This window comes from Scleropages formosus, chromosome 21 (genome assembly GCF_900964775.1).
Source record: "Scleropages formosus chromosome 21, fSclFor1.1, whole genome shotgun sequence".
NCBI lineage: Eukaryota > Metazoa > Chordata > Actinopteri > Osteoglossiformes > Osteoglossidae > Scleropages > Scleropages formosus.
The window spans coordinates 7,260,880-7,287,127 of NC_041826.1; the positions used below are offsets into that span (position 1 = coordinate 7,260,880).

Sequence of the window (26,248 nt, forward strand, 5' to 3'; positions counted from 1 at the left end):
GTTATAGATTTGAAAATTATACAACAGACACCTGTTTAAATTACAGTCCAATTTCTATGGCAACAAACCTAAAATGGACACTTGAGTGTGACATGAATCACTTCCAGCTCCATTGGAAACTTCACAGGAGTATTTCCCACTATCATCTTTGTCACAGTTGAGACACTCAAGTATGCAGGAGCTCTCAGTGGTTGTGATGTTATATTTGTAAGAGGAATAGAGCTCATGACCATCTTTAAACCATTTCACTTGTATTTCTGGGCTTCCAGCATATGTGCATTCAAGAAACAGCAATTTTCCTATTTCAACAGCCAGGTCCTTCAGCTTCTTTACAAAATGTGCAGGTTCTAAGTGAAACAATGAAGAAAACATAAATCGCGCGCTAAAAATCCTGAAGAAACATAACAAGAAGGTGATATTAAGAAAACAACTAAAATATGTCGACCAACCTTTTACAAATAGACTGACAGGGCAATTTTCCTTCCCAGCATCATTAATTACTTGACATGTATACTCTCCTGCATGGGACTTATCAATCTTGAACAGCTTAAGAGTAGCAATATTTCCTTGAAGGGCAATTTCACATCCTTGCCCAGATATAATCTCTTTGCTACCCCTGAACCATTTCAGTTTAAGTGGAGCACTTCCTTTGACAATGGCTGAAAAGGTAACATCTGTGCCTGGCAGTGCTTCCAAAGGTTGTGGTCGTTCAACAAAAGAAGGTGGTTCTAATCATAAAAATGTATTAAGAAAGAAGGTTTAGTATTTTCTCAAAGAATGTACGGATGCATTATACTCTAGATATGAAACTAAAGCTATACCATCTTATTAAGAAATTACCCACCTTTTACATACAAAGTAGCACTTGTCTCACTGGCCCCAGCAGTGTTTACAGCTTTACATGTGTAAACCCCAGAATCAGAGAGTTTAAGAATGGGCATATTCAAGGTGCAAGTGTTGTCACAAAAGGCAACTTCATGGTTTGGTCCACTTGTTATCTCTTCTCCATCATGGTACCAAGAAATAATGAAAGGCGGTGAACCTGAGACTTTACAGTCCATCTGGCCAGGCTTACCCACGATCAGATGAGAGTCCTTCAACTTCCGTATGAACGTTGGGGGTATGATTTTATCTGTTTAAAGAGATGGTTACTGTTTTTAAGCTCAAAAAAAAAACAAAAAACCAGAATAGAATGACACCATAAAATATGCGAACTAACCTAAGACAGTCAGAGAGATTTTGCAGAGGTCACACCCAACTTCATTTTTAATTTCAAATGTGTACTCTCCAGAGTCAAGACTCTCTACTGAAAGGACCTTTAGAGTAGACACCATTTTTGAGAAGGTAATTTTGTACTTTTTGCCAGAGGACAGTTCTACCCCATCTTTAAACCATTTTGGTTTAAGCTCTGGTGTCCCAGCTACTGTAACTTCTAATGCAGCTGTGTCTCCTGCTGTGACACTGAAGGACTCAGGTCTATCCACAATTGATGCAGGTTCTGAAAACAGGGAAAATCATTTTCATAAACATGAAAGAACAAAAGAAGGCTTACTCATTGCTTAAACATCTATAGCATTAAAATATGTTCTTCAATGCGTGTACTAACCTAGCACAGTTAACTTAGCAACAGACTCCACAACTCCGGAATCATTTTTAACTTGACATGTGTATTTGCCGGCACAGGTTTCATCAGCCTTAAAAATTCTTAGGGTGGTTTGGTTATCTTCAAAGGTAATTTTTCTGTTGTCACCATCTCTCAGAACATGGTCTTTGTCTTGCACCCAAGACACCGTCATTGGTTGGGAGCCTTTGACAGTGGCAATAAATGTTGCCTCTTCACCAGAAATGACTGACAGATTGGACAATTTCTTCACAAACACAGGTGGCTCTGAAAACCAGGGAATGGTTTTTAAATAAACCATTAAGGTGAAAAGAAGTCAGTGTAAACTAAATACAAACAACAACGATTTAAGTGCATTTCACTGACCTCTAAGTTTAACTGTGCTACTGCAGGTGTCACTTCCTACATTGTTCAATGCTCTGCACTGATATTCACCAACATCAGAGGCATCCAAACTGAGAATATGCAGAGTAACTGAGCAACCCTCAAGAACAAACTTGTACTTTCTACTCTCCTTGACGGGCTTTTTATCTTTGTACCAGGTGATCTCAAAAGGTGGAGTTCCTTTTAGCTCACAGTCAAGACTTGCATCTCTTCCTCGTGTGCCTTCCACAGATGTGGGTACTTTGATGAAAGATGGTGGATCTAAAAAGCAACATTTTTCATAAGACATGACCATATAACTCAGTCATGAAGAAAATAATGACAAACAAACATGGCCAAATTTTCTGAAAAATAAGGTCTAAATGTTAAATGTTGCAATCACATAATTTCACAAAAAGCCAATATGAAACTAAGCCTACAGCTACAGCAGTTCTGAAAAATGAGATTAAAACCTGATCCTGATCGATGTAAAAAATGTTCTAGATCTAACCTTTCACGATGAGTGTTGTGCTACAGCTAATGCTTCCAGCATCATTTTGAGCTTCACATGTATAGATGCCATCATCTTCAAATCTTGAGATGGGAATTTCGAGAACTGCCACTGAGTCTACAAATGACATCTTGTAGTTTCCACCTTCAGCAATTACATTTTCATTCTTGTACCACAATATTCGAATTAAGGGAGTGCCAATCACTTTGCATTCAAGACGCAGTGCCTCATATTGTTTGACAAACTTAGTGGGTGGCAGTTTCAGTACAAATTCTGGAGGTTCTGCAAAAAAAAAAAAAAAAAACAAACATTATTAATGTACAGGAAACACTAAGTCAAAGAAATAAGACCGCAGAATCACATTTTGACAATTGTCGCCAAAACAAAAGAAGACATGCTTCTCATTGCTTTCTGACAAAAGACATGGTTATCTTTAGAGAAAGATGTGGCAACTGAGCGTAAAGAGATAGGAATGAAAGAGTCATAACTAAGTAATGACAGAGCAAAAAAAGAGAAGATTCCAACCTTTCACCAGTAATTCAGCAGTACACCTTGCTGTACCAGCATCGTTGCTAACTTGACAAGTATAAATCCCACTTTGCGGCACTCCGACAGTATAAAGGTCTAAAAAGCATGAAGACCCCTCCAATCCAGTAAAACATGAGGGTCCAGTAATCAGTTCTGTCTCTTCTTTGAACCATTTCACTGTAAATGGAGGTGTTCCTTTCAAAGTACTCTTAAATCGCACCGTAGAATTAGGAAGAACGGCTTGAGGTTCCAGTTTTAAAGCAAAACCTGGTGGCTCTAAAAATGTTTCAGGAAAAGAAAAACATTACACAAAGATAGTTAACTGGCAACTTTAAAACAGATGTGTCAGATTTTATATATTTAAGTTTATCATTCTGACCTTTTACTATCAGCGAACCCCTGCATTCACAAGTTCCTGCTTTGTTTGTCAATTTGCAAACATATTCACCGCCATCAGCTTTCTCTAAGTGCTCTATATCCAAGGACACATAGTTGTCTTCTTGAAGAAGTTTATACTTTGTTCCAGCAGAAATTATATTACCATCTTTCTGCCATTCGACAGAAATTGGAAGAGAACCAGAGAATGTGCACTGGATTTTCACAAAAGATCCCAAAACTTCATGCATTTCCCTCAGTGGTTTGAGGAAGGAAGGAGCAATGATTTGTTCTGTTTTCAAGAAAACACAAAGAATATTTTCAGTTGAATGTGTTGTTTCTTAAGAACTCAGTAACATTGTGATTTTCTTCTGGATTTACTGTATATTAAGAAATGTGCACCAACCTAGTACAACTAAAGTGACTTTGCAATGGCACACTCCAAAGGCATTAGCAACTTCAAACATATAGTCTCCACCATCACCAGTCTGCGCAGACTGAATTTTAAAACTACTGATATTATTTTCAAAACTGAGTTTGTAGTGTCTGCTGGATGTCAGCTCTTTTCCATCTTTTAGCCATCTGACTTTGAGCTCTGGAGTGCCAGACACTTTGCATTCGAAACTGACAGGATCGCCAGCTGTCACATTTATCATCTCGGGTTTTTCTGTAATCTGGGGTGGTTCTAAAACAAATACAAGATAAGCATTAATGATTTCAACTGAGTACTTGGTAAGCACACATATATTCTAAAAACTTTGCACCAACCTTGCACCACAAGGGTCGCAAAGCTCTTCACAAGCCCTGCCTCGTTCGTGACCTGACAAGTGTATCTCCCACTATGGCTAGCCTCACAAGCCATAATTCTTAGAGAGGCAGTATTGTCCTCAAACTTCTGTTCAATATTAGCATCTTCCACAAGCCAGTCTTCATCTTTTTGCCACTGCACAGTCAGTGGAGGTGAACCCGCCACAACACACTGAAATTCAGCCGTTTTTCCCAAGAAAACAGCAACATTCTGGATCTTCTTCACGAATGATGGCGGTTCTGATATTGGGGTATTACAAAGTAAAGTTACTTATATTTTATTTTAACCAATAACCACAAAGGATCCATTATTTTTAATACATTGTAAGAAACTAACCTTTCGTGCGCAGCGCAGCTGCGCAAGAGCATTTTCCCACCTCATTTGCGACAGTACACTGATAGTCACCAACATCTAATGCCTCGCATTTCAGTATTGCAAAGCTGACAAAACCATTGCTCTGTAAAACTATGTGCCTTTTGTCAGGTGTGATTTCTTTAGCATCTTTTTGCCAAGACACCTCAAACGGAGGCGTGCCTGTAACTTGGCATTTGAAAGAGGCATCGGAGCCGTTTACGACTTCGAGAGGTGTTAATTCCTGTACAAAAGCAGGGGGCTCTGAAATGAAAAAACATAATTAAATGAATTACTACAATCAACACAGTGCACACATTAAGATATACACCAGAACATAATGTTGCATGAACTATAGACACCAACCTTTCACTTTCAGCTCCATACTGCAGCTTTCACTACCTGCTTCATTGCGTGCCTCACAGTAATATACTCCACTGTCTTTAGTTTCAGTACACAATATCTCCAAGCTCACCAAGGAGTTCTCATATGACATTTTAAACTTGTCACTGGGACTGATCTCATTTCCATCTTTAAACCAGTAGATGTCTATTTCAGGTGTGCCAACCACCTGGCATTCAAATCTCACAGTTTGTCCAATTTTTGTTACCGTTATTCTCTCGGGTTTCTTGGTGAATTTTGGAGGCTCTAAAATAGAAGCCATACATGTTAAAATTTATTTACAAGGCATATTTAAGAAATATGAATTTGTAGAAAAGGAATCTGTGCAATTAATAACCTTTCACAAAGAGCGCTGCTTGGCAAAATTCAGAGCCAACATCGTTGCAGATTTCACACGAGTACTCTCCAGAATCGGATGTCTTCGTAAAGAACAACTCCAGTAAACTGGAGGTATTATCCTTCTGAATGGCACATTGGGAGCTGGATAAAATCTCCTTACTGTCTTTGAACCACTTAATGGTCAGTGGTGGAGTACCACTAAACAGTACACTGAATTGCACTCTTGATCCAGGCAAGACATCAGCAGAGTTAGGCTTTTCTAAAATAATAGGGGGCTCTACAGGTGAATAAAGAAAAAAATTGAGCATCACAAATTTTCTTGTTTTGTAATTCATAATAAATCACTAATTGTGATCAATATCTCAAAAAAGAAAAAAGTCAAAATCTGCAAACCTTTAACAAACAACGTGCCAGAGCACTGGTCACTGCCAGCTTCATTTTTGGCAATGCATGTGTAACTGCCAGAGTCTGAGCTATCGAGTCGGCTGATCTCCAGAAATGCTGTGTTTTCAAAGAAAGTGCATTTGTGCTTGTCATCAGCTGTTATCTCCTTATTATCTTTGTACCAGCATACATTTATAGGGAGAGAACCAGAGATCAGGCACTCCAGATGGGCAAATGACCCTTTAATGCTGTCTACTGATTTCAGTTTCCTTGTGAAAGATGGCTTGATTATTTGATCTGTATAATATAAAGGAAATTGAGTTAGAATTCATATAAAGCGAAACTTTAAAAAACCGACACTCACCAACATACTAACCTAAAACTGTGACTGTAGCTTCACAAGTGCTGCTACCAACATCATTGGAAATCTCAAAAATGTATTCTCCACCATCTCTCTTGTCAGCAGAAAGAATCTTTAACATTGAATTCTTATCTGTGTGATGAACCTTGTACTTTTGACCAGTTGTCAACTCCTTCCCATCTTTAAGCCACCTGGCTTTAAGAACTTTAGTTCCTGAAAATCTGCACTCCAGTGTGGCTGGATCCCCAGCTGTAACACTAATAGACTTTGCTTTTTCAGTAATGTGAGCTGGTTCTAAAGAAACAAAATAATAAAATAGAAAAAAATATATGAAAACATTAATCGGGGAAATAAAGATTCTGATTTTCTTTAGATATCAATGCTCAATACCAACAAATGATTAACTGGTTAATTAATATTTACAACTAACCTTTAACAATCAACGAGGCAGAACATTTTTGACTTCCAGCTTCATTCTTTGCCTGGCAAATGTACTTCCCTTCATGTTTTAGTTGAATATTTGTGATATGCAGCTGCACTGTTTGATCCTCATAAAAAAACTTTATGTTTTCATCTTCTTTAAGCTCACGATCATCTTTTAGCCACAAAATAGCAATTGGCAAAGATCCCTTCAAAGAGCACTGCATTGTTATTTCACTGCCTACAACAGAATTTATGTTCTCGATTTTTTGCACAAAACTTGGGGGTTCTAGTGAAAAAATCAAAAAAGGACAGCAGCTGACAATGTGTATAAAACCCAACGTTAAAACAATTTCCACGAATATGCATTACCAAAAATGAATCAACTTTAATCACCAACTAACCTTTCAATGCCACCTGACAGTCGCAAGAAGACTCTCCTACTTCATTTGTAACTATGCACTGATAATTTCCAACATCTCCGACTTCACATTTCAGAATCTGGAGGGCAACTGCATCTTCAAATATGTTTATCTTGTGTTTCTTATCATTTCTTATTATCTTATTGTCTCTATACCAGGTAACTTCAAAAGGAGATGAACCTGAGATATTTCCTTCCAACACAACATCAGAACCTTTCACAACTTCTTTGGATTCAAAGGCTTTCAAAAATGTTGGTGGTTCTAAAATAAAAACATAAAAATTCATGCCATCTGCCAAAACAATTTCTATAAGTTATACTGTATGTACCAAAATTAATTTTAAAAGATTTCATACAGACCTTTGACTGTAACTACACAGTTACATCGGTCACAACCGGCTTCACTAGATGCCTCACAAATGTAGTGGCCACTGTCATCAACAGCGCTCTTGACAATCTGTAGAGTAGCTACCGAGTTGCTGAAGGTCATTTGGTATTTATCATCAGAAGTGATTTCAGTCTCATTCTTGAACCACTTAATTTTGATTGTGGGACTGCCAGTTACTTTGCATTCCAAGATAATCGTACTTCCACTTTTTACAAGTTTGGAAGACTCAAGCTTCATTACGAACTTTGGCGGTTCTGGAAGGACAGGAGATTAATTTAATAGCAAAACATTATGAAGAACTTAAAAGAAAGAAAGCAAAATAAGCTGACAGCAAAAAAAAAAAAAAAAAAAAAAAAAAAGGTAAAAATGAAAGCACCTTTCACAAACAAGATAGCGGTGCAAGTCACTTTCCCAGCATCATTGGCCACTTGGCAAGTGTAATTATCTGAATCAGTGGGTTTCACCGAGTGCAGTTCCATGAAAGTTGAAGATGCATCTTTCTTGACAAAACATGTTCCTCCGGTGGACATTTCCTCATCCCCTTTGAACCATTTGATAGTAAATGGTGGTGTTCCGGTAAAAGCACTTTTTAGGATCACGGTAGATCCCGGGATTACATCCTGGGAATCAGGTTTAATGATGAAAGCCGGAGGTTCTAGATTTTGTATAGAGGAAAACATATATTTATGAATAAAACTGAAAAACAGCTAAGAGAAATACAGGATTTAAAATAGCAAATCACGCTGTAACCTTTACAGTAATAGTATGTTATCTGTGGTATATTAAATCTACACACCACGTTCAGTTACCATGCATTTCATTTATCTCAGCCTTAATACAGAGCAAGTCATCTACTGCACAAGATTAATAAATGCAAAAGTGTTTACAGAAATGGTTAAAAAAAAAGTAGTTATTCAGAAAGTAAATTGTTTAAAACATTATCTGAATTCAGATTTAAAATTTAGAAGTTTTTTTTTAAAAATCAAATTCAACATTGTTCAAACCTTTCACAGACATGGTTCCACTGGTTTCTTTGTATCCTGCGGTATTTGTTGCCCGACAGGTATACAGTCCTGCATCAGACTTCTCTAACTGAAAGATTCCCAAAGCTGCTGTATTCTCTTTGAAATCCATCTGGTATTTCGCGCTGGCTTTTATTTCTTTCTCATCCTTGTACCACGAAATCGTTATGGGCTGAGACCCAGAAACTTTGCACTCCATACTGACATTCATGCCAATATTTCCATCAATTTTTTTAAGATTTTTTGTGAATGATGGCGGAATGATTCGATCTGTTCAACAGGAACAAAATATAGTCCCTTGACAATAGTACAAATCAGTAAGCAGGTAATAGATTTTTTTTTAAAAAAAATCTAAAGATAAATAAAAAACAAACCTAACACAGTAACAGAACACGAGCACTGATCTTTGCCAACACGATTTGCCACTTCTACTGTGTATTCACAGCTGTCTCCTTTTTCTGCTGCAAGAATTTTCAAAACTGCTACATTGTCCTTAAACATCATTTTATACTTCCGGCTTGCAGTCATCTCCTTGCCATCTCGGAACCATTTCACTTTGAGTTCTGGGCTTCCTGACACCGTGCACTCTAAAGTCACCGGCTCGCCTGCAGTCACGCTAACAGATGGTGTTTTATCCACAATTTGAGCAGGTTCTAAAATGAAATTACACCATTTAAGTTGTTTAATAATGACAGAACATGTAACAATCGGTTAAATTTTGTGAAAATGCCAAACTTGAAAGATGTTAACTAACCTTCAACTGACAAAGTAGCTTCACATTGCTGTTTCCCAGCCTCGTTTTCAGCTTGGCAAGTATATTTGCCACTGTGTGTTACGTTCACCGTTTTTATAGCAAGAACAGCAACATTATTCTCAAATGTCATTGTTACATTGGCATCATCTTCAGCACTCAGAATTTCAGAATCCTTTAGCCATTTGACAGTGATTGGGGCTGAACCTTTTAGACTTCCTTGTAGTCTAACAGAATTTCCCAAAATGGCAGAAGTGTTTTCAATTTTCTTGAAGAATGAAGGTGGCTCTGGATTTAAAAAACACGCTATTAATATATGTAATACAAAGAATACCTTATAAGAGTTACAGATGGATGCTTACTAACCTTTTAATCTGCCTGTTGACTTGCAGGAGATTTTACCAACATCATTTGATACAACGCACTGGTAATCCCCGATATCTGCACTTTCAAATGAATTAACCTCCAAAGTTGCTATGTTGTCCTGACATACAATTTTATACTTTTTATCAGAGGAAATTGGTTTCTTGTTCTTATACCAGCTCACTTCAAATGGAGCTGTGCCACTTACTTCACATTCAAATAAAGCAGTGGTCCCCTTTACTACTTCTACTGTCTGTAATTCCTTTTTGAAAGAAGGAGGTTCTGCAAAAAATAAACATAAGACATCCAGAACATTTGCAAACTCTTTAAGAGGAGAAAGAATAATCTCAGTGATGACAAAGAGCATGTGAAGATCTGTACTCTTACACACCTTTTACAGTTACAGAACTACTGCAGCTTTCACAACCAGCTTCATTTAACACTTCACACGTATAATGTCCACTGTCAGCCACAGTAAGATGAGACATTTCTAGGGTGGCTTGACCATCTTTGAATGTGATTTTGTGCTTCTCTCCAGTGGTCAGCTCTTTGTCATTCATAAACCAGGTGACATGGAGCTCAGGTGAGCCCTTAACAGTGCACTGCATTCGTGCCGTAGCACCCTGTTTCCACAGGATCTTGGGTTCCAATCTCTTAAGGAAGGTTGGGGGTTCTAAGGAATATATTTCAATTTCAAAGAAAAAAAACAAGTCAAAAAAGATAAACAAAGTCCAAATACAAAAAAAGATTCAGTCAAGAGAATACAAAGACAGAATTCAAGATGTTTCTTGAAGCATATGAAGCGCAGAGAATTATAGTTTTCCACTTTTCACAGTTTAAAGATTATTAATCTCCACAGCTGCAGGTCAGCTTCTTCACAAACACTGCACACATCTGGAAATTTACCTCCACACTCTTACCTTGGACAGTTATTGTCGAAGAGCAGCTACTGCTTCCTGCATCATTTGCAGCTGTACAGGTGTATGTCCCTGTGTCTTTAAGCTTTGCATGTGGAATCTCAAGAGCTGCAATCTTGTCCTCAAATGTAAGTTTAAGATCCATAGAGTTATGCAATTTCCTGCCATCCCTGGTCCAAGTGATACCCACTCCTGTGTCTTCATCTACCTGGCACTCGAGGCGTAGCGGGTTGCCCACAGCTACTGTCATTGGTGTCAAGGTTTTTACAAAACTGGGCTTGTCAATTACACTCAGTTCTGTGCAACACATGTCCGTTCCAACAATATTTGATGCTTTGCAAATGTAAGTGCCCTGATCAGCAACTTGAAGTTTGACAATTTCAAGTGTATATCTGTTCTTGTCCACAGATGCACGGTAGTTTTCTCCCGAAGAAATGGAAACATTGTCCTTTTGCCACACAACACTCAGTGGTGTAGAGCCAGTAACTACGCACTGAATGCTGGCTTGTTTTCCCACATATAATGTCATTGGTTCAGGCTTGGTAGTAAAAACTGGTGGGAAAACTTCTACAAAAATGTAAGACACAGAAAACACATACATGCTAAACAAGCATAGCAAATGCAAAATATTTAAGATGCATTACAAATAAACTTTTCAACTGTGAAGTAGGTAACTTTTGCAAGTTTATGAATTTTCAAATCATTTATGAAGTATGGATATTTACATTAGTATTCTGCGATCCATAATAAGCGAAACAGTGTTTAGATACTTTGAATTTCATGAAGACAAGTCAACTTACCAGACACATTCAGGAAAGCTGAACAACTGTCACTCCCATGTTGATTTGTAGCTTTACATGTATATTCTCCAGTGTCAGCTTTGGTTAGGTTTAAAAGTTCCATCGAGGTGGTCAGGTGATGACTGAAGATCTTGCACTTCTCACTCTCTCTCACCTCGATGCCAGCCTTATACCACTTGAATTTCACGTTGGGTGCTTCCTCTATCTCACACTCAAACTTGGCACGATTGCCAACACTGACTTCCAAAGGTTGGATTTTGTGCTTAAAAACAGGTGCCACTGTATTGTGTACGAAGGTTGACAAGAGAGAAAAAGAAAAATAATTAACCCCGCTGGAAATAATTCTCAGAGAAATGGTTAAGTGGGGACGTGATCAGCTGGAACGATGATGATAGGGATGCAAATACTAGTAATCCAGGGAGTGACTGAAAAGAAATGGTGGAAACGGTTAGAAGGAAGAAAACCATATCAAGTCAGAGTTGTAAAGTAACAATTAGGGGAAAAAACATGCAAAAAACCAAGGTGGTGCTCATTACACAAGATGGAAGATGAAATGTAATTGATGAAAATGACCAAGAGAAATTAAAAATAGTGGAAAAAGTGAATTTTTGAAAATTAAATCCATATTTAATTTTTACATGGACATGGGGATGAAACTCAACTAAAATTTATTGTTCATTAGTGATGATTTCAAATACAGATTAATTAAGACTAACAATGCACATATCCAAAATAGCTAATGTAATGTTAACACAAAAAATAAGATTTTGCTAATAAAAAGATTCAGATTATTCGAATCCTAAGGTTACATATTTAAAGTAAAAGATAAACACTTGTTAGTAATAATGTAAAGTGTTACTGAACTGTATGAACCATTTAAGAAAAAATTTGTTAATTTCCAAATTGTCAGCTATAGAATATCCCCAATATCCAACCTCTTAAAACAACTGTGAGCTTTGACGATGTTGAAGTCTTGCCAGCTTCGTTCACTGCCTCACAGACATATTCTCCTTCGTGCTTCTCCTTGATAACCTTGTTGATTACGAGTGTGTAAGTATCATGGTCCTTGGAACACTTGAACTCTTTGCCAGACTTAGCCAATTTTCCATTAAAAAACCAATTGACTTGTTTAACACATCTAATTGTTACAGAGAAAGTAACTGTACTATGCTCATCCACAGCTTTGTCTTCCAGAAATGTTTCTATAACTGGATAATCTTTGGCAAATTGTTCAACACCTTCTTTTTGCACGTCAACTCTAGACAAGTGTATCGGAATTTGTGCCGGAGATATGTCAGAATATGAATGTGCTCCCCCACCATCTATCTGCTGGCCTTTTACTGTCACAGTTTTCTGTTCTTGCCTATTCATCTGCACTGATTCTTTATATTCTTCTGCAGTGGTCTTTATTACCTTAATACTCTCTGTAACTGTGGATACGTTTTCCCGTGATTCTTGTATTGTAGTTTTGTCCCAGACTTTAACACTTTGAAAGGCAGCTTGAGATTCAGTCTTCAGTGCGGCCAACTGAACTTTGGGTGACGTAAACTCTGTAACATTTTCTGCACATGTAACAGCTTTCACCACAGTGGGTAGAACTTCTTCGGAAGATGTTCCGCTTACCTGTAGCCTTTCTGGCCTATCTATTTGCTTTATTCCAGGCTTTTCTGAACTCATAACATGCTGTTCCTGATAGATAAGAGAACAAAAAGCTGCCTGAAGCTCACTCTTTAAATCAGCAGTCTGAGGGTAATCGCCATCAAAAGCGATAGTTACTTCCAAAGGTGCACCGCTTGTTATGACAAGGTACGTAAAGGTTGTATATTTAGGTTCTTTGCATATCTTAACTTCCTTTACTTCCACAGTATCCAGACTTTGAACAACTTCAGCTAGTAGCAGTGGCTGTTCTTGTGCTACAGCAGACTGCAGTGCATTCTTTAGCTGCTGTTTGATGTCCAGGCTGAATGATTTTGGTGTCTGAATAATAAAAGTAAGTTCCTTTGGTAGTGTCTGACTTTCTTGTGACTCATGCACCTTTAAGGCTTGTTTTGGCTGCATTATCATACAGACTGTATTTGTATCTGATTTTTGTAATTCTTGAGATTTTTCACCAATTATTATTTGCTTCTCTTCCATCAATATAGATTTTCTTACAGACTGTCCTTCCTGAATTTGAGTGGCAAAATCTTGTTCTGCTGCGTCCAGAACAATGCTGCTTTCGGTTGAGATTGCCTTCTCCTCAATGTAAACTAGCTCCGTTGGGATTTTTGACTCAAATTTAGCTTGACAATTACATTTCTCTACAACGCTTAGAATATCAGTGTGTCCCTCTTCAAGAGTTTTATTATCTTCTGTTGTCATTAAGTGCATAATGTTCCAGCGATCCTCCTTCTGAACTAATGCACGTTGCTGTTTCACATCAGTGGTGAAAGGACTTTCCTTAGGTAACTGCATTGGTTCTGAAATAACCTGGAGGATATTTTGAGGTTTTCGTTCTTTTTTATGCTCTGGGTAAACCCCTATCACTGAGCTATCAATATCTTCTGAAAAATCAGCTGTCAATTCCCTTTTTTCTTCAGCTGTTACTGCTTGTTTGCGCACTTTTTCCAGCTTCTCAACTGCTATTTGCTGCTCAGGTTTTTCAGCTTTAAGTATATCCTCTTTAGGTAATATACACTCTACTTCAATGGACTGAAGATGAAATGTGGCAGGTTTCTCTTTTATTGCCTGAACAGAAAAAGTTCTTTCCTCTGAAGAAAACTTAGACGACTCTTCATATGAGATAGATTTCTGTTCATCCATAGTTACTGTGTACAAAAGAGTTGGGCTTTTTGTAATATCTATTTTTTCAGCCATCGGTTTTTTACAAATAAATGTGCTCTCAGATGGTAGTGTTTTCTGGTCTTGTATAACTTGTAAATACATGGCCTGTTTCCCTTCCTCTTGAGATGGTAGAGACACAGCACTTTCTAAATCAGGTAACTGTTTTATTTGCTCAGCTTGAAGTTCATGAATTTCTTCACCAGTCAAACTTGACTTCACAATGGTATCCTTACCTTTTATAGCCTTCTCTTCATGTGGTCTATGTACATCAAAGGTTTCCTCTTTAGATAAAAAATATTTACTCTCTGTGATGGATGCTAAAACTGGATTAGGTTGTTCCTTTATGGCAGAAGATTTAGTGGAATATTCTGAAGCAGACAATACTGCAGCATGAGCTTCAGAGAACTGCCGTTTCTCTGCAGATATAGCAGAATACAGTATCTTAACACCTTCTTTAACACTGTAGCTTTTTTCCATCTCTGGTTTTGGAATAATCTGTAAGTCCTGATCCACAATAGGCAACCTGGTTTCCACAAGATGACTGCTAACAAGCTGTCGTGCCTCTGGAGATGAATGAATCTGCTCTGCTTTCTGGTCACTTAAAATCTTTGTTCTTACACTGGTTAAGGGGGTAATTTCCTCTGCAATAGCAGACATAACCTTTGAAGGTTTCTCCTCAGTTACTTCCAGATTTTCGCACTGAGGGCTTTGGATACGATCAATGTGTTGCTCTATGAAACCCTGGCTCTCCTGAACTGTAGAGGTGAAAGCAGCTACATGAAGCTGCTGCACCGGAGCTAGCATAGAAGGAAGAGGCTCAGCAGGTGCCATAGTGATTCCTTCTTCCACTTTTTGTGACTGCAGCACTGCAGCTTGCTGGGTGATGGGCTCTCGGCGAAGAGTAGCACCAGATATATCAACCTCTTGTAAGATATTTAAGTCTTTACTGGTTACTGCCTGCTGATCCTCTGTATCGATGCTGTACACCATCTTCTGTCCGGACTGCAGACTAGCACTGGCTTCTCCCAGTAAGCTCACCACATGGTGATGGGACTGAGTAACGTCTTCTGTGATGGAGACCTTATAGCTTTTCTGTTTTTTAATAATCATCTCCTCCTGCTGGTGAGATATTGGCTTGTGGAAAACAAACAGTTCAGCACTGCAGGATGACTCACCAGATGGATTTGATGCTCTGCACGTATAGATGCCACTGTCTTCAAGCTGGAGTTCTTTAATGTTTAGGTATCCAGAACCATCTGGATAAGTTAGAACTGTACAATGTTTACTGGGCTGAATTTGTGAACGTCCTCGAAACCATTTAACTTCTGGATCTGGATCCCCAGTAAGTTTGTACTGAAAGTGAGCCTGACCTCCTACAGTACATTGAATTGGTTCAATAGGCAGAATAAAACAAGGAGGTTGTCCAGATATTTTAAAAGTTTTTTCTGCATGGTGCTGCATTTTAGCCATTTCTTTCACATACAAAAAAGCTTTACAAGTTGCCTGACCAAACCTGTTGCTGGCAGTACAAGAGTATTCTCCTTCATACTCAGTCTTTACCTGTGAAATAATTAAAGAGTAATCATCCTTTTCTTGAAAAAAAGTATAAACTGAAGAAGAGGCAATAACCCTTCCATTGTGAAACCACTGAACCTTAGGCTTAGGAAAACCAGAAACTGTGACAGTAAACTTAACTGTCTCTCCAGCGTTAACATTTGCGGATGAAAGTTGAGTAAAAAAGTAAGGTTTTCCCTTTTTCTTTTCTATTGTGCTAGAATAGCATTTTGGCTCTGGCTTGAGTTCAGGTGTTCTACTTTTTTCTGCCAAGTTCAGGGCAGTGCTGTAGGACTCTTGTTCTTCTTCAGTTGTCAAAGTCAAGCTAGAAAATTCTGTGTAAAAAAAGTAAAGTTTTACTGAAAACAGTAAAAAGATAATACTGGACAGCTTTTAATATCCTCTATACAAGTTCAAGAGCTTAAGAATTTTTATGCCCATGCTTGACTTAATTTTTATGGGTTTATGCGTTTTAGTTAGCCAAATGAGGCATAATATAATATTAATTAAACAATAGTAATAGAGACTACAGCAAGTACATTAGTCTAACATAAATGCAAAGCAATACTTCCTTTGCTTTCTCCTGCTAAACAGAGAGTTTTCCAAAATCTCTGTATCACTTAGTGGTACTACAAAATCTATACAGAGACAATTTCTAAAATAATTAGGTTCCCCAAAACTCTTTGTAATAAACACAACAACACTTAACTTTTACAATGATGATAACACTTTAGCATCAATAAAATAGCAAAACATTGACTATACATGAAATAAAATTTCTAATTAAACTAACTATTTAAACTAAGGATGTAAAGAAGGTGAAGAAAAAGGGAGATTTCTCATGTTGGTGGTACTGACATTGGGACACATTTTGTATTTCTCCGCATAACAGAAAATTTTGGTATGTGAAGAAATAGCATATAATTCTGTTAACCATGTGGGGAGTTCTCTCTGAAGTGCTCATTCCACTATAAAAATAAAAATTCATGAAACAAATTGCACTAACTGAAGATGAGCATATTATTTATGTAACTGAATAAACATGAAACCAAGTCATAAGCTTGTGAATGCTTTTTTTGTGCAAAAGCTGCCTCATGATTTTAAAGAAAACAATGTTTTAATGCTTGGGCTAAGGGTTACATGGGTCTTCTATAAAAAGCAATAAGTAAAATGCAGTTTTCCGTGTAAAAGCAAAACGTGTTAGCGCATACATTCATATACTACAAGTAATTTAAAGTAACGACTTCACCTGAAATACATATCTGGGCAGTGAAAGGAAACCCATGCAAAACTGAGGAGAACACATAAACTTCACACAAAGAGCCAGTTTCAGTTGTGTAGAAATGTACAGCCCAGGAGCTGTGAAGTAAACTACCAGCTGTGCCACCGTGCCTGCGCTGTTACACATATGTTTCATAAATATCTTATAACAGATCAGACATAGAAATTTTAGTTATTTGATGATAAAATGGTATTTGTACTCCCTATTTCCAATTTCTTTCCGAAATGTGTTGTCACTCTTATTATTAATCAATTTCAGGAAAATGGTGTCCAGGACATAGAATTCCCTTATTTCATTCCAGCTCTACAGCATTGTTGTGCATGTAGTTAACCTATATAGCCCTGATTAGTATAAATAAAACACAAAGACATATATTCAACCATTTATTAATTTATGGAACCATACTGGCAACATTACAAAGACGAAAATATTAGCTGTGAAACCGCTATACAAATAATTCCTTTTCAAAGTGTGTGTTTTAAAGTACTTAGTACTAGTACTTAGTGCACTGACACTAAAAGTATTTGCATTTATTGACATACTGGCAAACTTTTTGCATCACTCCAAAAATCTAAAAATAGCAAGAGTAAGCTGTGGAATAACAAAACTGTCACTTCACTTTCTTTTCAAACATATTTACATCACTTTTAAATTGAGTCATTTAAAGCATTTTTATAAAATTCTAAATACATACAGCACAATTGAAAGGAAAAACCCTAGTTTTTCTATATAAGGAATAGGTGAAATCTTAAATATATTTTGAGTTAAAGTTAGTTTCCACTATTTCACTCCAAAATATCACTTGAAAGTTGGTTCACGAAATTAAAAATTGGATTGTACAGAAACCAGCAATGATGGTGATGATTACTGTCATAGTATCACCCAGATAATTTGAAAAAACTGATTTTTAGTGGTGTTTTAGTGTAAACGTGAATCCATATGGATCATTTGAACAAAGCCTAAATGCACCTAACAAAGCAAATACAATAACTATAGATTATACCCAAGATTTCACCTCTTAAGAGATCGTAATGTGCCAGAACAACCAACAATATCAAAAATGCCAGTATATTAAGAGCCTTAAAAACAATACATTCACATTCATAGCTCCACTTTCATCTGATTAAATTTTGAGAGTTTCTCTTTTTTCTGCTTGAGGCCTTGCCCTTTAATCATCTAAGAATTTGTACTGTCATTTAATGTCTTAAGCAAAAGCAAAGTCATTCTTTTTAGCAGTAGATCTAATGTTGTTTAATACTTTTTACAGTCAAATGCTGTTTGAGTAAAACTACTTAGATTGATTCAACACACAGAGCACTCTCCAGTTTACAAGCCCACAGTTTTTGAAGACTCTGTGACATGCAAGTGCAATTAAATTTCAGTTTGATTTATGGTATCAACCATACAGTTATCAGAAATGCCTGAAAAGCAAAAACATATTTTATGAAACAGCTCAGTGAATGCAGGTTGGAAACCTTCCAAGAAACTTACACGGAAAGGTTCCATGAGAGCTTGAATTAAACTCCAGCAATAAATATTTTGTCATTGTCCTGTCATTATTCTAATTCTTTCACAATTAATATGATCATATTATAATTTAGAATATCTGAGTAAAATCTGTGTAACTTTGGGCTCGAACTGCATTTTTTTCACTTAAATAATACACACAGCTGGGGACAGCTGGTAGTGTTGTGGTTACTGCTGCTCCTTTTGGACCCAAAGGTCGCAGATTTGAATCTCACCTCCAGCTATAATACTCCTGAGGAACATACTTACCCTAAAATGTTCCAGTGAAAGTACCCAGCTGTATAACTGGGTAAATAATTGTAAGTAGCTTAACACTGCAAGATGCTTTGGAGAAAAGCATCAGCTAAATGAGTAAATGTAATAATTTAGACCCAGTTTTACACGTATTCATACTTCATTTTTCATTTTCATGATTCAGGGAAAGATTACATTTAAAAAAAATAACTTGAACACATTGGACAGTGGATCATTCATTTTTCAAATTTAAATTAAACCACTGGTATGATTTCAGTTTTTGTTTATGCCAAATATAAAGCAAAATTTTTAAAAACAACCTACTACATTAGTTATCCAGGTAAATTTGATGGATTTTTTAAAAAAGGTAATCAATGTTTTCTGTGGAAAATAGCTAACATCCATCATTACAGTTTTGAAGGGAATAATTGTATAAAAATCAAAATACTTTCAGCAGAGAAGCTGTTTCAGTAAATCCTGCTTTGTTTCGGATAACACACTTGAACTCTCCAGCATCATCTTGATTAACGTTTGTGATAATCAAATTAAAGTGCCCTGGTGCCTTTTCTTGGATTATGTACCTGCTTGTTCTAATCAACATACCATCTTTATACCACTCTGCATTTGGGTGTGGTTTTCCAGTAACTAAACACTGCAGCACCACTGGTGTCCCTAAAGCTGCAGTAACATTTTCTAAGGGAATGACACACTTGGGGGGAAATTCAGTAATCTGAAACTGAAAACTGCATGTTTCTGATGACTTAGCTTTGAATTCTATTTGATCATCTTTGGCTGGTTCTGCGAAAACATCTAAATCGATACTCACATACTTCTCCCCTTTCTCACTCACCCCAGGATTAGTCATTGCAATAAGTCTAACAGCTTTTTGTGACTCATCTGTTTCTTGCTCAAACTCAAACTCTAATTCTATTTCTGATGTTTGTTCCCCTTCAGCTGAAGAATTTCCTACAACTAAATCAAATTTCTGGGGCTGCACTTTGGCACTTCCTAGAGACACTGCTGTCAGCTCTCTCCCTCTTGCCTTTTCTGAAAACATTTGAGATCCTAAGACAAGCAGTGTAGCTCTACATATTGTTTCCCCTACAACATTTATAGCTCTGCAAGCATATATGCCACTATCACCAGTGTTGACTTTCAAAATCCTGAGAAAATGGTTGTCACCCTCTGATGAATGAACATATTTATTATCATTATGAGGAACTTTTTTATCTCCTTTAAACCATGTCACTATGGGTGATGGAATTCCCATTAAAGAACATTCAAACATTATATTGCAATTTTCTAGGGTCTCCACATCACAAATTGGATTTATAAAACGTGGGGGCATTTCAGTAACCTCAAAAGCAATTTTCAAGTCATCGTTTTCTTCTGTAATGAAATCCACTGTGTTTTCCTCATATATACTGGGTAGAACATCAAGGGAAATTATCATGCTTTTATTGTCAGCTGTGTATTCAGGAATAGTTACTATTTTCACCTGTTTTTCAAATTCTTTTACATCATTTTCATCCAGCTCCACCTCTAGTAAAATTTCTTGGGGTGAAGGTGACCGTGATAGGTCATCGTCCTCAACATCAAATTGTATGACGTGTTGATGTGTAACAGCAGGAGGAGCTGGCATGAACCTGGCTTCCTGAGATAAAACCATCAAAAGAGCAACGCTTTTTGCTTGTCCAACATAATTACTGGCTTCACAGATATACTCTCCTTGATCGGCCTTGCTTATATTCTGAATTTCTAAAGTGATATTGTCCCCATCCCGTTCTATTTTAATCCTGCTATCTGCTACTAGTTGTGTTTTATTTCTGAACCATTTCACATCTGGAGAGGGCAATCCAAAAACCTCAGCACAAAATCGTAGTGTTTCCATTTCAAACAGTCTTTTTTTAGTCAACGGCTTAAGGAATGCTGGAGGAATTCCTTGGACTTTTTCCTGAAGAACCCTCATGTCCAGTGAACTGGGTCCCTCTGTGAAGAAACTCCCCTCATCAAGACTAAGCACGTGAGGTCTTGTTTCAGTGCATTGATCTCCTGGGGATCTCAGAAGTTTAACTGGTGAAAAAAATGGGTCGCTTGAATCACTAGTGCTTTTTGTTTCAAGAGGAGAAATAGGATATTCTGGAGGTGTCATAAAGCCTCCTAGAGTCTCAGAAGGAGTGTGGAAAGATTCAGGTGATTTTGGAAACTGTGCATTATCTGTTGAAGAAGTTGGTGTGTAGTATCGTTCAACTTCTGCCATTTCATCACTGAATGTGCTGCCCAATTCTATAGACATTTCAGACTCTGGTGACAATGGCCTTCCATATTCCAGTGGTGGATTATAATAGTCATAAACTGCACTGAAGGTAACCTCTTCCACTTCTAAAGACCCTGCAGTAGCACCCTGTGGGTTTATCGTCTTTGCTGATGTGTTTCCTGAGTGAGACACTGGCTTCAGTTGTTGGCCTTCTGATGCAAGATAATCTGTTAATGAAAATGATTTACTGATATTTCCTTTTGGCTCTGCACTGGCTGAGTATTCCTCTGAGTGAAAAAGTTCATTTTTTATGTTAAAGTCTGCACTCTTGTACAAGTGGCTTCTTTGATCTTTGGTGCATTCCTTAACGTCACCAAGAACTTGTTTCATATCATCTTTTTCACCTCCTTTCAATTTTTTACCATCAGGAAAGAAAACAAGGTGCTGGCCTAGTGAAGCAGTCTCCACATCCTGTTCTTTTGTCCATAAAGATGATGATGTTAATGTGAAACTTTGTTTTGGTTTTACCACAGCTAACTCAGAGTTAAAAGTTAAATCAGTTATTTCGGAACACTGCTCAGAGCTCTGGTCTTGGGATTTCTCAAGAGAAGAAATACTGCTGACTTGTTTTACAAATGTACCATCAACACTTTTCCCAGTTCCTTTCTCTCCTGTACATTTTTTAAAGTCATCATCCTCTCTTTCCAGCATACTTTTGCAGAAGACTGGTATTGCTGCTTCTGGTTTTACAAGGTCATGTGACTGCGAAACTTCTTTTATATTTGACAATGAAACAAAATGATATTTGTCAGTAGCTCTCTCCAGGTTATTTGTATCTTCTATTTGATGTGCAATATTTTCAGAAGATGCTTTCATCTCAGACTGAATTAACTCTTTTTCGACAGGATTGATTACTATCTTTGGCATCTCCTTCTTAGAAAAAAACGGTTCAGAAAATTCACACTTTGTAGCATTCTCAGGCAAGCCAGAAGGCTCAAATGCCTGCTTAATTTTTGAGATGTTGACAATTGCCCCTGAAGACTGCAATCCACAGCCTGTTATGGCAGCTCCTCTGTTGGAAGTAGCTTCTTTTGAATGTATCATTTTTCCCTCCCCTTGAAACTCATCGGTATTGTTCCCCTTCTGAAGAGGTGCCATATTTTCAAGTAAAGCAAAAGGACTTTGAACTGACTCAAGACTTGGGCATTCAAACTGATTAACCACATCCATAATTTTTGTGGCGTCTTTTTCTGTATCTATCCCTTCAGTAGCTCTGACATAAACACTACATTGTGAACTTACTTCTGAGGTGTTCATTGCGGGAGTAATTTCTTTGGAATTTTCAAATAAAACATTAGCTATGCTTTCAGCTTGCCCTAGTTTGTTTGTAGCAACCAGCTTATATGTGCCTACATCTAAACTTGAGAAGTTATCAACATACAGTCTGTATATTTTGCCATTATCTTCAAACCTGTACTTGGTGTTAGCAGTGGTCAAAGCTGAATCATCATGAAACCACATTATTGTAGGGACTGGCTCCCCTATCACAATGCACTCAAGCATGGCTGTTTGGCCCTCAGAGCAAATCAGGTTTTCCAGTTCCTTAACTACCCGAGGAGCTTCTGCAGAAAGCTCAAATGAAAATGTAAATTTGTGTTTGGTTGTTTGCAAAACATTGTCCTCATCTGAGATATCTGGAACTTTTTCAATGGGTTCAAATGATTCTTTCATATCCTCACTTAACTCTAAAATTGGTGTTGGTGCTGTGATCCTAATTTCCACAGGAGAAGAATGAAGAGATGAGTCTGCATGTGATCTTTGCAGAACAAGCTGGGGAACCTGTAAAGTTGATTTCACTTCTGATTTTGGATTTATGTACAACTCAAGTTCCCTTTCAATCATTCCCTCAAAATGTTCGTCATCCATCTCTTCCACTGTTGTAACTTGGACTTCCTTTGCAACTTCTGGGTGTTTCTTGACTTCTGGACTTTCAATTATTATGAGAGTGGCAGAGCTTTTTGTCATTCCACACTTATTAGTTATAGCACATGAATATGTGCCCTGATGATCAGTAGTGGGATAACAGATTATTAGTTTTGATTCTGTCTTTTTGGTGCATATATCATAATCTGGATTTTGTAGAATTGGTTGCTTATCTTTAAACCAAGTAACAGTAGGCTCAGGGTCTCCCTTGAAATGACAGACAAATTCACTCATCTCCCCTTTCTTCACTTCCAAAGAAATTAGTTGCTTCATGATAACTGGAGGATAGTTTGTATATGCTTCATCTACTTTTTTATTAAATATTTTGGCAGCTGTTCCCTGATCATCTACAATGCACTTGCCCTCAGTCAAATCAGATTCAAACAGAGAAGTATTTTTCAGAGCCACTACATCTTGATACTGGTGCCCACATTGTTGGGCAACAAACTGATCTTCACTTGATAAATATTCACTCTTCCATTTATTAATGTCTTCAAGAGGTGTCAAAATGGTAGGCACAACATCCTTGTCTTTCACCTGTAATGTTTCATAGGGTAATTTAAGTGATTTTTCCTGGATCTGAGTAGCTTCATTAACACTACCTTTAACACCAAAAGTTAAATTCTCTGTCTCCTTTGTTGGGTACTGAGATTGATCTACTGCAGTCCAATCCGAATCCAGTTCTGCAGCTTCTTCCTGTTCAATCAAAATGTCGTGTCGCCACTTAATCATTCGCTGGGTCATAGCTTCTTTTTCACTGGCAAAATATATGTTTTCATTCAATGTAATTTCATTATCGTCACTGAACTTTATTTCACGATCAGTCTGAAAGCTATCTACTTTATGATCATGGGAGGAAAGTCCACACTTGGTTTCTGCTTGAACAGATGTAAAGGCAGCTGATTTTTCAACTGGACACTCCTGATTTTGTGCCAAAGTTTCTCCTTGTTCTCTCAACTCATTTTTTCTCTCAGATGCTTCTGCTGAGTATGTATCTACCCAATCAGTCTCCACATCAACAGCTTCTTCTTGTTCAATCAGAACATCTTGCTGCCATTTTATTATCCGTTGAGCCAGAGCTTCTTTTTCACTAACAAACTGTGCACTTTCAATTTCCCTGCCCGAAAGGTTTTCACGGCTCAAATGTTGCTCATAAATACCCTTCTCGAAGGGCATTTGCTTTGCTGCCCTTGTTGCCTTTAATTTAGAGGATTTTCTACCTGATGTTTCATATTTTTCTGGACTTGTTTCTCTGTCTGTCACTTTCTTTAAACTGGGACCCTCAGACTTCAGGAATGATGAATTATCCTTAGTCCAATGAGGGTCCAGCTGAACAGCTTCATGTTCCAGTTGTAAATCTTCCTGCCATTTCCTAATACGTAATGTTAGGAATTTATCTTCATTCTCTGATACATCAATTTCAAGATTCTTTTCATAAATGGTATCCTTCAACATAGCTTTACAGTCAGACTCTGGTTTTGTACTTTTCATATTATCCTCCTGTTTGACAACTTCACCCAGAAGTCCTTCTTTAAATAAGTTGACTTGTTTGGTTCTTTGAGATTGCTCAACTGAATAGTCTTCATATTGTTGAATTATTTCTTTAGTATTATCTTCAGAACCTGAAATAGGCAGGTGACATCTCTCAAGCATGTTTGACAAATTCCCTGCTTCAAACCATTGTGGCTGTGGGTTTTCCAACTTAATGTGTGTGTCTTTAAGAGAAATTACTTGATCATCAGACAGTAGACACTCATTTTGTGTTTGTGTATTCCTTTCTTCAGATACTTCCTCCACCTTCCTCAGAGCAGAGTCTTCCACATCTTCATCACCCATCTCTCGGACATGCTCATTCAGAAGCTTCCCTTTCATCATTTGAATGGCTCTGGATCTTGACTGTGGCTCAAACGTATGCCTTACATGTGTGGTTTCTGATTCCACATTCCGCATATCAAGGCCCGTAATTCTCTCCAATCTGTTCTGAAAGTCTGCTGAAGTTTTTATAAAGCTGTGTTCACCATGATCAAATGGCCTGACAACATGTTGAACTTCAGGCAATGAGATTGGTTTGATCCTAATGCGCTCAAAACAGTCTGCGTAGCTTGACTCACTAGCCACTGACTCTACATCAAACTCTGATGATGACATTGTTGAAACTGAAAGTCGTTTTTTTCTTTTCACAGCTTTCTGTAGAATATTTAACTTTGTTTTTATCTCCCCATGGAGACTTTCTGTGTCACTGAACCTGTCACTCCATCTGTCACTGTATCTGTCACTAAATCTGTCACGACCAGTGTATCTGTCACAGTAAATATCACTAAATCGGTCATTAAATCTATCAGATTTTTCAAACATGGAAGGAGGGGAACGTGCTCTCTCAGAAGCTGTTTCAAGTGATACTTTGTCTGGTATTCTAGATGTAGATGAAGTTCTAAAGTATACAGTACGCATTAGTGTATGTTTCGATCGAGACAGCCCTTTTAATCCCTTATACTTTTTATCAAATGGAGAGCCAACACACCTCAGATCAACCCTAACCTTTCTTTCAGTTCTTTGCCCAGCCAAAGAATCCGTGCTTTGAGGAATCTTTGTTGACTGTCTTACATAGTTTAAATAATTTGCATATTGTTCTTCCTTTAAAGCTACCAGAAGGGAAGCTGTTGACTCTGCAGATCCTTCTGTGTTAATAGCCATTACTCTGTAGCTACCTGAATCTTTGTCTTTAACGCATTCAATCACTAAACTAGAAGTATGTACATCCATAGTGCTTTCACTAAGTATTTTACGGCGACACTCTTTTGGAATTGGCCTATTGTTATGAAACCATAAAATTTTGGGAGATGGGATAGCTATAATTTTACACTTGAATATAGCAGGACATCCTTCCACCACAGACTGGAATTTAAGTTTTTTGGTGAAAGAAGGCTTAATGTTCTCACAAGACAGATTAATAGGTGTGTGAATAAAGAAACAACTAGAAGAATCAAGACCATGTTCTAAGCAGTCTTCTGTGCCTAAAAAAGTGTCTTGTGGTTCTCTTCTGGTCTTCACGTTTCCCATTTCCCCTCCATGAAAAATCATTTCTGAAAAATGAAAGGAAAAGACCTGAATAAAATGCACACAAGGGAGAAAAAGAAATTTAAGAAATATATTTAAAATTACAAAATATTAATAAAAATATTAAAGTCATGCAATAAGTCACAAAGCCATGAAAGAAACAGTTTCACTCACCATATTTGTTCGAATAAACGCAAGACTTGATTCTTTTTTAAAGATTCTGACACGAAAATGCTTGATGTTTTGTTCCTTCTTCAAACTGTGGACATTTCTTCAAAGCGCAAGATATCTTAGAAAGCGTAGATGTTCCCAAAGTAAACTGATCGGTTTTGATCGCGAAATCTTTCTATAGGATTTAGAGTATGCTAAAATATTCCTTACCTGACTTGCAGAAAGATGAATAAAC

General features: G+C 37.4%; 2 protein-coding genes across 2 annotated transcripts in view; both read right to left on the reverse strand.

Annotated features, from left to right (window-relative positions):
* Positions 1-26,248, reverse strand: part of LOC108924242 (titin-like) — a 187,098-nt gene that overhangs the window by 128,688 nt on the left and 32,162 nt on the right. Inside the window, exons 40-66 of the mRNA XM_029247485.1 lie at positions 11,126-11,404; positions 10,329-10,892; positions 9,800-10,081; positions 9,412-9,690; positions 9,049-9,333; positions 8,669-8,947; positions 8,277-8,564; positions 7,649-7,927; positions 7,245-7,526; positions 6,868-7,146; positions 6,474-6,752; positions 6,059-6,337; positions 5,692-5,979; positions 5,297-5,575; positions 4,924-5,205; positions 4,543-4,821; positions 4,167-4,445; positions 3,805-4,083; positions 3,403-3,690; positions 3,021-3,299; positions 2,496-2,777; positions 1,988-2,266; positions 1,607-1,888; positions 1,220-1,498; positions 845-1,132; positions 450-728; positions 69-347 (exon numbers count right to left, since the gene is read on the reverse strand). Coding sequence (XP_029103318.1) covers positions 69-347; positions 450-728; positions 845-1,132; positions 1,220-1,498; positions 1,607-1,888; positions 1,988-2,266; positions 2,496-2,777; positions 3,021-3,299; positions 3,403-3,690; positions 3,805-4,083; positions 4,167-4,445; positions 4,543-4,821; positions 4,924-5,205; positions 5,297-5,575; positions 5,692-5,979; positions 6,059-6,337; positions 6,474-6,752; positions 6,868-7,146; positions 7,245-7,526; positions 7,649-7,927; positions 8,277-8,564; positions 8,669-8,947; positions 9,049-9,333; positions 9,412-9,690; positions 9,800-10,081; positions 10,329-10,892; positions 11,126-11,404 — 7,875 coding nt within the window. The remainder of the gene's footprint in view (positions 1-68; positions 348-449; positions 729-844; positions 1,133-1,219; positions 1,499-1,606; positions 1,889-1,987; positions 2,267-2,495; positions 2,778-3,020; positions 3,300-3,402; positions 3,691-3,804; positions 4,084-4,166; positions 4,446-4,542; positions 4,822-4,923; positions 5,206-5,296; positions 5,576-5,691; positions 5,980-6,058; positions 6,338-6,473; positions 6,753-6,867; positions 7,147-7,244; positions 7,527-7,648; positions 7,928-8,276; positions 8,565-8,668; positions 8,948-9,048; positions 9,334-9,411; positions 9,691-9,799; positions 10,082-10,328; positions 10,893-11,125; positions 11,405-26,248) is intronic.
* Positions 18,888-26,095, reverse strand: LOC114909274 (muscle M-line assembly protein unc-89-like). Its single transcript, XM_029247253.1, has 2 exons — positions 26,017-26,095; positions 18,888-25,868 (listed from the first exon to the last, which is right to left on the reverse strand). The coding sequence occupies exon 2, from the start codon at positions 25,864-25,866 to the stop codon at positions 18,985-18,987; it is 6,882 nt and encodes a 2,293-aa protein (XP_029103086.1). The 5' UTR covers positions 25,867-25,868; positions 26,017-26,095; the 3' UTR covers positions 18,888-18,984.